Genomic DNA, 12,233 nt, shown 5'->3' with positions numbered 1-12,233 from the left:
AGAGGTATATCCTCTGCCTTGATCATCCGTAAGTGAGGCCAACTGACTTTCAATATCACAGAGGGTATGCTCCTCCTTGGCCTTTTTCCCCTTTTCCCAATCAATAGATAGTCTTTTAAGATTTACCAGATTGCAACAAAAGCCTTCGGCCATCCCTTGATCAATTGGTAGGGGATGTGCTTTCTAATATTCTGTAACTAACCTGATATATTCCGGGTCCTTTAACCAGGTTGAGTTAAACTTGTAAGGAGCCCTGGGTTTTTAAATGAGCCAACCAATTCCAGATAGATAGGGGAATGATCTGAAATCCCACTGGTGCCCACCCATTGTCTGTAATTTGTAAGGGATGCAATCAGGTCTTCATGAATGAGAAACCTGTCAAGTCTCCTGCCAAGAGCTGCATCTCCTATCCTTCTGTTGTGCCATGTAGGCATCTTTTTATTCATGGGGAGATCAATAAGACGGTGTTGCTCCAAAAGCAATCCCAGCTGATCCGAGAGTGGATCCAACTGTGAGTGATGTCCCCAGGATTCTTCATGGCCAATGGTGAAATTTAGGTCTCCTCCTAGGATGGTGGAGTGGTCAATCAAGGGGTTCTCGAGTAACTGCTGCCAGAAGTCCAGTCTACTATGATTGGGAGCATAAATATTCATAATACGGAGATTCCTGCCTATTTCAACTGAGAAAATATCCATACCTAGGAAACCATGACCACCCCATGCAGAGATGACCTTGATGGTTTGAGGGTTTACCCCAAGAGCAATACCCCCCGATCGCCCAATGACATCCAAAGCCTGAAATTGCCATCCAGGCATGATGGCTAGGAGAGTCCTAACAATTTGCTCGGACCTACCGAGGGTTTCTTGTAGAAAAATGATATCACATGGCTCACTGCCTAGGAGCCTCTTGAGAGCTAATTTTTTAGATGGGTTAGCTAAACCCCTACAGTTGAAAGATAGCCACCTCATGGGGGAACAATGCCAAGGGTGTCCTGTGCTCTAAGTACCCTTTCAATGGTGTTCTGTTTGCCCAGGGCCACATCAGCCCCAACAATCTTGATGGCTTTGGATATCTTGGATGGCCTCCCCCGAGAGGGCTTAAGCTCAGCTTTAGAGGATGTGATGCCCAAGCCAAGCGAATCAATGATAGCTTGGTGGCGGGAGCGGAGGTTGTATGAGTGTGAACCCGATGCAGATGGGGATATAGGGAGGTCTTGGAACCCCTGAGAATGAACAACCAGGGGGGTAGTGGAGAAAATGGTCAGGGGGGGATCAAGTGCACAAGTGATGGGGGAGGTAACCAAACAAGGTAAAGATGCAGTAGATGCCAAAGAGAATATAAAATGACTAACATTCAGTGCAGAGGAAAAGGGGGAAGAAACAATACCCGTTGATGGAGAAGCCACCGCAGCAGACCGAGATCTAGTCATAGGTGGGGAGATAGGCGGAATCTGGGCAGCACAAGATGGTTGAACAGTGTCCCCAGCCGCAACCTTTGGACTATTCGGACCTGAGGGCTGCTCATCCACAATTGGGTCTTCTATCTGGCGATGCTTCTTTCCTTTGGATGTTGGAGGAGAAGATGGCGAGATGAGTGGACAATCTTTGTAAAGATGCCCAACCTTGTGGCATCTTTTGCATCTGAATGGGACACCTTCATAATCTAGGTTTTGTCTGCGTGAGTAGTGCCTCCAATGAAGGGTTATCTTCTCCTCCAGGCCTTCTCTGGTATCCAAATGAACCAGTATACGAGCCATGGTCATATTTCCGGTTGTTTCATAGGACTGGTCATGCTCCAAATAGGTTCCCAGTGCATTGCTGATGCACTTGAAGACATCCAGAGACCAATATTGCATAGGAAGCCCTAGTAAACATACCCATATCGACCCAGCTCCTAGATGTTCCCTTTTAGGGTCAAATAACGAATCCCATCATTTCAACAAAACCAAGGCATATTCAATGTGCCAAAACCTAGAGAGTATCCAGTTTGTGTACTCCTCCTTGTGAAATCTAAGGGCGAACCACCCTCGTGTGAGAACCCAAATGGTGGGCAATTCTTTGAGTAGAGTGCCCCAAATCTCCTTGGTCCAGAGACATAGTCTCTCCACTATGTAATTCCGCCCACGAACTTGGCCCACCAGGACCTTCTTGGCCGTTTCAGCCACTTCTCCCATCGAGAGGTCTTCCCTAGAGAGAGGTTGATATCCCTGTCAACGACCTTCAAACACCTCCCTTTCTTGACTTTTTCAGACCTGCGTGCCATTAGATACTCCCGGAGGAGTCCCCTGATGCCCTGGTTAACCGTCTGCGAAGTAGGAGTGGATTTAGGGTTAGGGATCGGCGTATTGAAGCAGCCAAAGCAAATGGGAGTGTTGGGTGTCAGGTTGATAGGGTTAGGTACAGAGCTTCTGGCCTGGGTGGGGAATGGGAGAGTAGCAGACCCGGGATGTGGGATGCCAGAGAATGAAGGGGTGCAGGATGGGACGGAAATATGAGGTGTGTGAGGCAGCGGCGAGTCAAAGGTAGGGGATGGGTGGAGGCAGGTACCGATGAAGTTCAGGGTAGCCAGGGAAAGCGGAGGGCAATCCAGATCGGAGGCATCATCAAGATTGACAGAGGGCGGTGGGTGACGCACAGATGGCCTAGGGTGGTTCAAGCGAAGCAGACAAAGGGCGCAAGGATGAACCAAAAGATCCGGAACTCGACATAGCGCACAGGTGAGTCCAAATTTCTTCATGGGGATTGGGGTCCTCGGAGTAATCAACAGTGTCCAGGTCCATGACTACCGACAGGAAGCAGGTTAGAGGTGGTTACTGTCTGCGAAAAAGGCAGGTTGACTGCAACCGCTAAACGCGAGGGAGCCCGCGGGTAGTAGACATGCCGGGTGTCCGTAAAGGTTAGCCAAAACCGTTAGGTGCAACACTGTGCCGACTCAAGGCCGCCATTTTCACCATCCTTCAAAGCTCAAGAGCCTTACTTAGAAATTGTACAAAACAAGTGTCTTGAAGTCTTGTACTTATCTTATATATACAATCCATATCTTAATTATTTTAGGGTTTCTTTCCAACTTAAACATTCTCTGTTAGATGATATTCAAAGATTAAGAAACAAATGATACTAGAATATTGATAAATATAATTGTGACCATTACAGAAAAGAGAACAATAAAAAAGAACAATAAAAAGCTTGATTTTTACATCAAAAGTGTTTTCCTTATGGAGTTGGTTGGGTAAACACTGTTCATCCCATCCAATCCTTCTTCCTTCCTTCGTGGAAAAATTGCTACCGGGTTCACATGCCGTGTGGATTTTTCTTCGTTCATATTGGGGAGCGAGGCCAAATTTCCTGTGCCTGTTGTTGCTTCTTCCACTAATTGTTCATCTACCTCTGGTTATGGCCCTGTTGGGTTGCCATTGCCTAATGAAAGTGCCTGTCCTCTGCTCATGCTCTCCACCATATAATTCCAGCTGCAATGGCTGATGAAAGTGCCTGTGGAAGGATGAGACAGGATGAGCAGCTGCGGTGCCCTTCTCATCACCATACCTCGCTCATAGTTGTCGCGTTCAAATCTTTTCAGGAGTAGAGACTGCGAGGAGCTCCTCTAGTTGTTGTCTTCGACGGAGTATGCAAGACCGAACTGAAGGATTTCCTGCTACCTTGGAGCTCGAATGCGAGTTCTTGAATCTGGGCAGCGGACAAAAAGTTCCTGCTCTGGAACGAAACACTAGGTACTCTGGAACATAAATTCAATAAGATATTTTCGAACTGCAGGAATTTCGTTCGACAACAGGAATTTTCAATAAGATATTTCTGCTCTGGTATCATTGTCAGGGTGTCGTTCTATTCGTCTGGTTCGTCGTCTGGAATAGTTACCATTAGAAGGTTTCCACCAGGGTATTCATTTACCAAGTGCTGCGGAATGGAAAAATGTACATCACATGTTTATCAGTTGAATGATTTCAAGTCTAGTTGTTTCTGTGGGAAAAGGCATTAAGCACTAATTACCTGCCAGAAATTGTAATAACCCCTTTTTTCTCATGACTGTAAATGAAGAACTCAGTGCCAGGTCTAGTGGGCCAGAACTTAGATGGAAATTTCATGAATATTTTGCAGTAAATAACCATATCAAACTTATATATCGCCAGTAGCTTCCATAGTTGCAGGTTTTTACGGATTAGAGTTATAGTTTATTTGGTATAGTTTCACCAAATAAAAAAGAAAGCAGATCTAATGAAGGTTTTTATGGATTAGAGTTATAATTTCACCAAATAAAGCAGAAAGCACATCTAGTGACTTCATGTAAATTTTGATACAGAAAGTAGATATACATATAGGAAAATCAGGTTTAAAACTATTGAGTTTCGTTTGAAAAGCCCTTAAAGTGATAAAAACAATAGTGCTTTCCACAATATATGTTGAACCGTCATGTATCAAAATCTTCACACCTTTCTCTGTATATTCGATTTATTTATCAGAGGAGCCTACCTTCGTGAGTTTCAAACGGTTGTCTTATACGGTTCCCGTTATGAGATTCAAGGAATTCTTGGGCTAACTTGTGAACAATATATTCGTATCCTCGCCTGTTGGCCACGAAATATTCATCATCCCCATAGTATTCGAATGTTGCAATAGGTTCCACATTCTTTAAGCTCATCAGTCTTGGAGGTTCTGCACATCCAAATGCAATCTATTGTTTTTTAGATTGGTCATTTATTTGATTTGAGCACGAATCATTTTTAGATCAGTATTTCAAATGTCAAACACCAAATAATTGGTGAGACCAAATAAGAACCTGCAATTTCGAAATCGTAAAAGTAGTAATCGATGGCCATCTCCAAAGGCGTTACTGGCACGCTGCAAAATTTTATTAATCAACATTATCGAGCCCATATTGTGCAAGTTAATATCAGGTTATAGCTCATCATTTTATGATTATGTGAACAAGTAAAATATACAGAGGGATTTGCTAATCGTCTTACTGTCCAAATGCCCATTGAGATGCCAAAATCGAAATATCTTCTTTGCCACTCTTGTGAAACGATTTAGGGAGACTTGAACTGAAGTCGGATGATGTTGTTGCCAAACCATATGGTCGTGCTACCTCTGACTGTGGCAGAATACCTCCTCTGTAAAACAAAAATATTTTACAGAAACAGAGTAAATGACAAATCTTGGCATAAGAAGATGTTGATTATCGTTAGAGGTTGCTTACTCTTGATGATAGATATTGTAACTGAGTTTGCTCCAGTCATAATAGAAAGTCTGACATTTGTATTTCTGAGCTATAGATCATATGGGGTTCATGTGTTTCCCTCCAATGCCCTCTACCCAGTTGGCTCCCACCTCTACTGCATACCCTCCTAGGGTTTCCTTGTGCAATCGTTAAAAACTGTAAGATTCAAAGAAATGTCAATTTGTAAGTGATTAGGGCGTTGGGGGATCATTCACAGTTGAGAGATTATATGTAGATTTTTCCCATGTGAACGACAAATGGTCGAGATTCCATGCCACCTGTAATAGTTGGAGGAGGACAAGGTTGTCTTGTTACGTAAGTGTCAGAGCAGGGGACTCACCATTGGTTTTGGAAATGAAAAATGCTCAGATAAGGAAACTTCTGGTGGTTCCAAAATGTCATATGTCATGTGGAACTGTTCACTTTTTTTTTTGACAAATCTTATTTTAGAAAACTATTTGTATTATAAAATATCACTTTACAACTTGAGAGACTTTTTCTTAAAATGTAGATAATGTCCAGAATCATTCAACTATAAGCCTAACAAAAACCAACGAAATTACATCAATCACTAGATATATAAAATATAATGATTTTGAGCTTTATTAAAAACGCATATCTCATAGATGGATACAAAAAAAATCAAATTGACAGTTTGAACATTTAAGCCTAGAACTCGACCACTTTAGTAGAACTCTATCCAAGCAGACACTAAACACTGGCAATCTGAAAACAAGCCAAGATACAATCTAAATTTAAAAATATAATTTGTATTTACAGAGGTGTATAGAGTGCCTAACAACTACCAACAAACTGTATGGCATCGATGAACTCAAAAACCTGCATGGCACTACTGAAGTTGAGGACCTGCATTGCACCTCAACAATTAACAATCTTAAAGTTCTTTCCAAATGTCCAACTTTCCCGGTGACTAAAATCCTCTGTAAAAGAACCAAATAAAAACCAGTTCATCCAGGGTGATGCCATGTAATCCATCACCTTCACCACTCCATCTGCTTTAGCTTTTCAGTGGAATCTCTTGGGGAATGAACACCATTCCCCTTGGTGGTTTTTTTAACTTGTGGTGATGACCTATGAGTATGTGGAGACCCAATATGTTGATTCCCATTAGAAGTTGGAAATAGTTTCTTCTCCTTGCATAACCTAATTATTGGACTTCTAGACACGAATCTAGACAATTAGCAACACGAGATTTGGCTTTCGCTGACACAGTGGCAACCATGTAATTTGGAAGAGATGTGCTTCCTTGTGAATCATTTTCTAAATGATCAACTTTCCTAGAGCTATATGAACTTCGTCTTCTAGAAACGACTGAATTTTCAAGACTACTTTTGATAGCTGACTCAAGCCTCTTATGCTTGGTACAAATGGAGTCACCACAAGAAATGATGTATTGTTGTGTTGACACATTTTCTGGCTTATTGCTTTCAAGTGAACTGCTTGTTGACTCGTCTTATTGGTTTCAGGTGAACTGCTTATTGACTGATGAATTGGGGATGTTCCCTGAACAGAAGGAATGGAATCAAATTTTGTATTTGATAGCTTATCCAAACTACAATCACGCTTCTTAGCCTCAACTACTAGCTAAACTCGATATAGTTACTCAAGTTTGAGCTCGATACAGTGACTGGCTAAACTTGAACAAAATCCATAACTGAGCTCAATGTACCTTTATTACTCTCGGCTTCAACTTTAGGCTGATTTTAGACATAATCCATATCCAAAGTTAAAGTCCTTCTAAAGCTATCAGTGGATTTCTCAGCTTCAATCTGAAGTGATGTAGAATCAAATGCCGCATTTGAAGCCTTTTCTAGCTTACGATTATGATCCTCCAAACTATAATTACCATTCTCAACTACAACATGAGGCTGAAGTTGATCTGAAAAAGAATCCAAGTTTGTATTTGATGAATTTCTAGGCTGAACTGAAACAAAATCTACAACTAAGTTCAATGTACATTTCAAATTCTCAGCTTCAACTTTAGGGTGATTCAAGACACAATCCATATCTGAAGTTAACATCTTTCCGAAGCTATGTGTGGGTTTCTCAACTTCAATAGGAACTGATATAGAACCAACTACCACATTCAAAGGCTTCTTTAACTGACAATTGGGACTTTCAACATTGACCTCATTCTGATCGAGTACATAAATTGTTTTGGATTTGAAACAATACTCGAGTTCTGAATCATGTGCATTTGTGTTTAAATAATTTATTAGTTTAATTTTTTGTTTAAATAATTTATTAGTCAATTTTTTTATTATTAAAGGAATGGGTAAGTGGGTTGAGTTTATAATTCCTGTCACATAAGTTCAAATTGCACTAGGTTAATGGACATAAAAAAAACATGCTACACCATAGGAAAAATAAAAGCTAAGCCTCATCAAACCTGTGAATATATTGCAAATTTCTTTAAATGCACCTAAATCCTGCATTTAATTTTTCATAACTTGATACAAGTTTATAGTCTTAACCATATAGATTTATCCTTTTGATTTTAAAAAAATATTGCATGTTCTTAACTTATATGAGATATGAGATTTTTGAGAAGTGACTCTTTTTTTTGCAGCTTGTCACCGAGAAGAATATTTGAAGACTTCAAGTCCCTGTAGATGAAAATTTAGTACCTTAAGTTCTGTAAGTACCACATCCCATGAACTACATCCAAAGCAATAAGCATCTGACTATACAAACTAAGAGGCTTGATCGCATTATGCTCCCAATGGAAAAGGTGTTGGCTTAGTGTGCTCCGAGGCATGAATTCATATACGAGCAACTTTTTATTGTTCCTAGTGCAATACCCAAGGAGTGTAGTAAGATTTCGATGGCAGAACTTGCCCAACATGCTCCCAAGGAGTGTAATAAGATTTCGATGGCAGAACTTGCCCAACATGCTGACCTTTTCCTGGAACTCTACGAGCAACTTTTTATTGTTCCCAGTGCAATACCCAAGGAGTGTAATAAGATTTCGATCGCAGAACTTGCCCAACATGCTCCCAAGGAGTGTAATAAGATTTCGATGGCAGAACTTGCCCAACATGCTGACCTTTTCCTGGAACTCTCACTGATGGTGATGCCTCACTGATGCTGATGCCTTGATTGCTTCGGTGTTCCTTTGCACCTTTTAAGGAAGGGGCAATTGCTAGTTTATTATTATTGAGAAAATACATCCTCAAGATTTTTTTTGGTTATAATCATGGGGTGTGAGTTGATAAGTAAATAATAAAAAAACCTTTTTTATTTCTATAGATTTTTTTATTTACTATGATTATAATGATTTATCAAAAACATTCATAAATAACACAAGCAATATGACTAAAAATAATAAATAAAAATTTCAGATTGAAATATTATAATTGATTCTTTATATAATTATAATTCAAAAAAAATTAAAAACCAAATCTTAATTACTTAAAATTGGAAAAACATTATAACCTGTAATTTAACCTAAACTAATTTAAATTCGTCTTAATTTCAAATCCATCAAATATTAAAAAGATCAAATCTCTCTAAACATAGACTTTTATTTAAAACTAACAAAAGAAAAAATTACATCCCAACAAATTTAATCCATTTAAACACTAAATAAATTTAAAATAATTAACTTAATTTGTTAATTTTAATTTTTTTAAAATAATATAATTTTAAAATTGTAATTACCTTTTTTCATTATTTATCAAATTATAAATACCTTATTATATTTTCATTTAGATGGTACTTTAAAAACCCTTATCCATTCATAAACTGATTATATTTAGAAAACTATTTTCATTAACAAGCCATGATGATGGTTCAAACTATGTTATTTTAAAAAACTTAAATATATTAAAACATTATAATTATATCATAAAATTATAGTTTTAGAAAACTATTTTCATTAACAAGCCCTAATGAAGTAATTTTAAAAGACTTAAATATATTAAAATATTATAATTTTATAATAATTATAGTTTTAAATTATTATTATTATTGTTTTTAATTAAGATTTTATCATTTAATATCATAGGAGTTGTTCAATATTTATTGGAAAGCCAAAATTTTTGTTGGTTAGCTAAGGACTAATTCTTATCAACTCCATTGTGAAACAAGGTACTATAAAAGGCCAAAAAAATATAAAAAAATACAAAAAAAAAAGAAAAACATTTCATTTTAAAATGGAAAGCTTTCAAATACAATAAGAAAAATTATTTACATATTTTGACAACTAACTCTTTAAATAATCTATTCATTAAAAAAATTGTGAAAAAACTCAAAACATTTATTGTAAAGCTCCATTTAAACAATGACTAAATACGAGATCCATATAAAGAAACAAACTGTTCCCTGCTATCTTTATCGTCATAGACTTTAAAATAACTTCTTCTAATTATTATTCTCAAGTTTACACCATACAAACCAACTAAAGAAACCTGTTAAATTATACATCAAACACCTTTTTTCACACGGCCAAGGCACGAACTTCATCTAAATTTAAATGGTCAATTTCCGAAATACACAAGAACGAGATTCTCCCGCCATTTGGAACTTCTTAGGATTCCGAGGTATATAATACGAATCGAAAGAACCTGAAGGAGATGAGCAGCAGCTTCCTCCTTTTCTGCTGAAATGCTAAAATCCGGAAGTTAGTTGCAGGAAAAAGGAGAAAAGCTTCATTTACTATTCATCACGGACCTGTGATTGGTTAAGTGCAAGCCAGTTGTTAGGGCTGTCTACCTACATTGGATGTCTGTGGGCTGTATGTGAGAAAGGCAATCCCGAACTCTGTGTTGCCATATTAATTTCTGCTGCTTCAACGATTGGAAAGACTGAGGTATGATCTGAAGACCTGAAGTGCTGCTTAAAAAGGTTTAGAGATTATGTGAATTTTGTTTTTGGGTATTTCATTGCATTTTTCGGTTGAATTCGCTCAGCCCCAAGATCTCCAAGGTGGGTTTTGGGTTTTAGCTATGGACCCTCTGGTGCCCTCAACCCCTGATCCCACTAAACTTAGTTCAGTGGTCAACAACCCTAAGCATAGATCAGTAGATCTGGGTTTGGGATTTGATGCATCTTTCAAGAAGGGAATGGCTGTAGAGGAGACTAGGGTTAATGACAAGGTCACATTGGTGGGCTCTTCAATGGACAAGGTCATATTGGCAGAGGCACCTGTGACGCCCTTTGCTGACAGGGAGAATGCTAGGAGTTCGGTTACCAACCTAACTCCCTTGACCAACATTTCTTCTGCAACAAGGAAGAGTGATTTTGGTGATTTCTGCTATGATGAGGGAAATGAGTGGAATGAAAAGGTTGTTGAGAAGCCCCGCAGTGATGCCGAGACCCCGGAGCAGAGCACTTTTGACCCATTTGCTTCTGGTCCAGAAGAACTCATCTTTGCGCCCAAGAAGTCTCATAAAGCAATGGTGATATTTGATGACAATGATGGTCATGCTCCGTCGGATAGCCCCAGCAGGCCTAAAAGGACCTGCAATGTCCACAAATCTAAACTCAGTGTGGCCCGTACCTTGTGCTTTGACAGCTGCCTAGATTCAGAGGACGAGAATCACAGCATGGGCTTGAATATTATTGCTGTACCCAGTTCAGCAAATACAGATCAATGCGACTCGCTAGTTTCTGCTGAAGCTCTCAATCCGTCTTCTCAGTCAAGGTCACGCGTAGTGCGTGTTTTGGATTTGCATTATGAGAAACACTCTACTCCGGAAGCACATAACGCTGGTGGTCCAGTTAGTGATAATGATAGACGGATGATTTTACCTGGTGATGATGCTTCCAATGAAGAAACTTTTATTCAATCAATGTGTGGATCATTCTTGGAGGTGATTCTCTCGAAGCAGTATGAAGATGCAAAACTAAATTTCTCTGATGGTGGAGTCGCGGATGTCTCTTGTTATGGGTCAAATCAGAATGTTCCAAGCACTCCAGTCAACCCAAATAAGGGTTTTAGTAGAGTTGTAGCTGTTTGCCCTGGAGCTCCAATCAAGGCAAGGCCTAAGTCAAGGTTGCGAGGAGCAGCTTTAGGCTCTGTATGTCGGAAGCTTGAGTTTTGAATACTGCATGTTGCTGGTTATTATTTTGCTTGTTTAGAACTGTCTGGTAAAAAGGTATGTAAAGGTTGCAGACATACCTACTATTAATATTCTGCAGTTGCATTGGTTGAGGTATGCCCTGCAATTTCAATGTTAATCTCTGCAACGGCTTGCTTCTTGCAGAGAAGTGTATCAACTATGACAGAGGTGAGTTAACATAATGTAACTTAATCAGTCTTCCATTTCTCAGCTCGTGCTGTTTGATACATTGGAATTGGATATTAAATTTCCTTAATATATATTTTCTGGTTGCCAGAGTTTCTTCTATCTATGTTTAACTGAACAGCATCTAGATAATTGTTCTTTTTAATGGCACAAAGATTTTGAAGTTTGCAATGGGTGTTGGTCTTTTTAATGGCACAAAGATTTTGAAGTTTGCAATGGGTGTTGGTTTGGCTTATTGTTTTCCTCCACAATTTGATAGGTCGCTAGAGTCTTCTGTAATTATTGACATGCAAATGAGTGTTTCTCTTTTATGGAGTTAAGAGATGGCCTGGTTTGGAAATTTGAAGTTGGATCTATTTTGTGGTAATAGTTATCCACCTGTTTCAATGTCTGAGAGTAGTTTATGCCCGTTGGAATGTTGCTATTGATTGGATCTAAGCTGTATAAATTATATGCATCAAAGTTTTATTAAACTTTGTATGTCGGAAGCTTGAGTTATGAATACTTGATGTTGCTGCTTATTATATTACTTGTTTAGATTTGTCTGGTAAAAAGGTATGTAAAGGTTGCAGACATACCTAATCTTAATCTTCCGCCACTGGATTGGTTGAGGCATGCCCTGCAATTTCAGTGTTAACTTCTGCAGCCACTTTCTTCTTGCAGAGAAGAGGTTTTGAAGTTTGCAATGGGTGTTGAGTTGGCTTATTGTTTTCCTCCAGAATTTGATAGGTC

The 12,233-nt window shown here is 38.9% G+C and overlaps 2 protein-coding genes and 1 pseudogene across 2 annotated transcripts; 1 reads left to right on the top strand and 2 right to left on the bottom strand.

Annotated features, from left to right (window-relative positions):
• Positions 1-221: 221 nt before the first annotated feature.
• Positions 222-815, bottom strand: LOC149159753 (uncharacterized). The gene has a single exon (XM_089434413.1). It carries the CDS (start codon positions 813-815, stop codon positions 222-224), a length of 594 nt encoding a protein of 197 aa, XP_089290539.1.
• A 2,980-nt stretch (positions 816-3,795) lies between these two features.
• On the bottom strand, positions 3,796-5,375 carry LOC149159752 (polyamine oxidase 7-like; annotated as a pseudogene).
• Positions 5,376-9,732: 4,357 nt separating this feature from the next.
• Positions 9,733-11,603, top strand: LOC149159751 (uncharacterized). Its single transcript, XM_089436557.1, has one exon. The coding sequence runs from the start codon at positions 10,200-10,202 to the stop codon at positions 11,295-11,297; it is 1,098 nt and encodes a 365-aa protein (XP_089292683.1). The 5' UTR covers positions 9,733-10,199; the 3' UTR covers positions 11,298-11,603.
• The last annotated feature ends 630 nt before the right edge of the window (positions 11,604-12,233 follow it).

The sequence above is a fragment of the Pinus tabuliformis genome, chromosome 5_2, assembly GCF_031772625.1.
Source record: "Pinus tabuliformis cultivar Carrire ecotype Pingquan chromosome 5_2, CPIR1, whole genome shotgun sequence".
NCBI lineage: Eukaryota > Viridiplantae > Streptophyta > Pinopsida > Pinales > Pinaceae > Pinus > Pinus tabuliformis.
The sequence above is the reverse complement of the archived record's forward strand: the minus strand, read 5'-3'. Positions and strand labels throughout refer to the sequence as shown.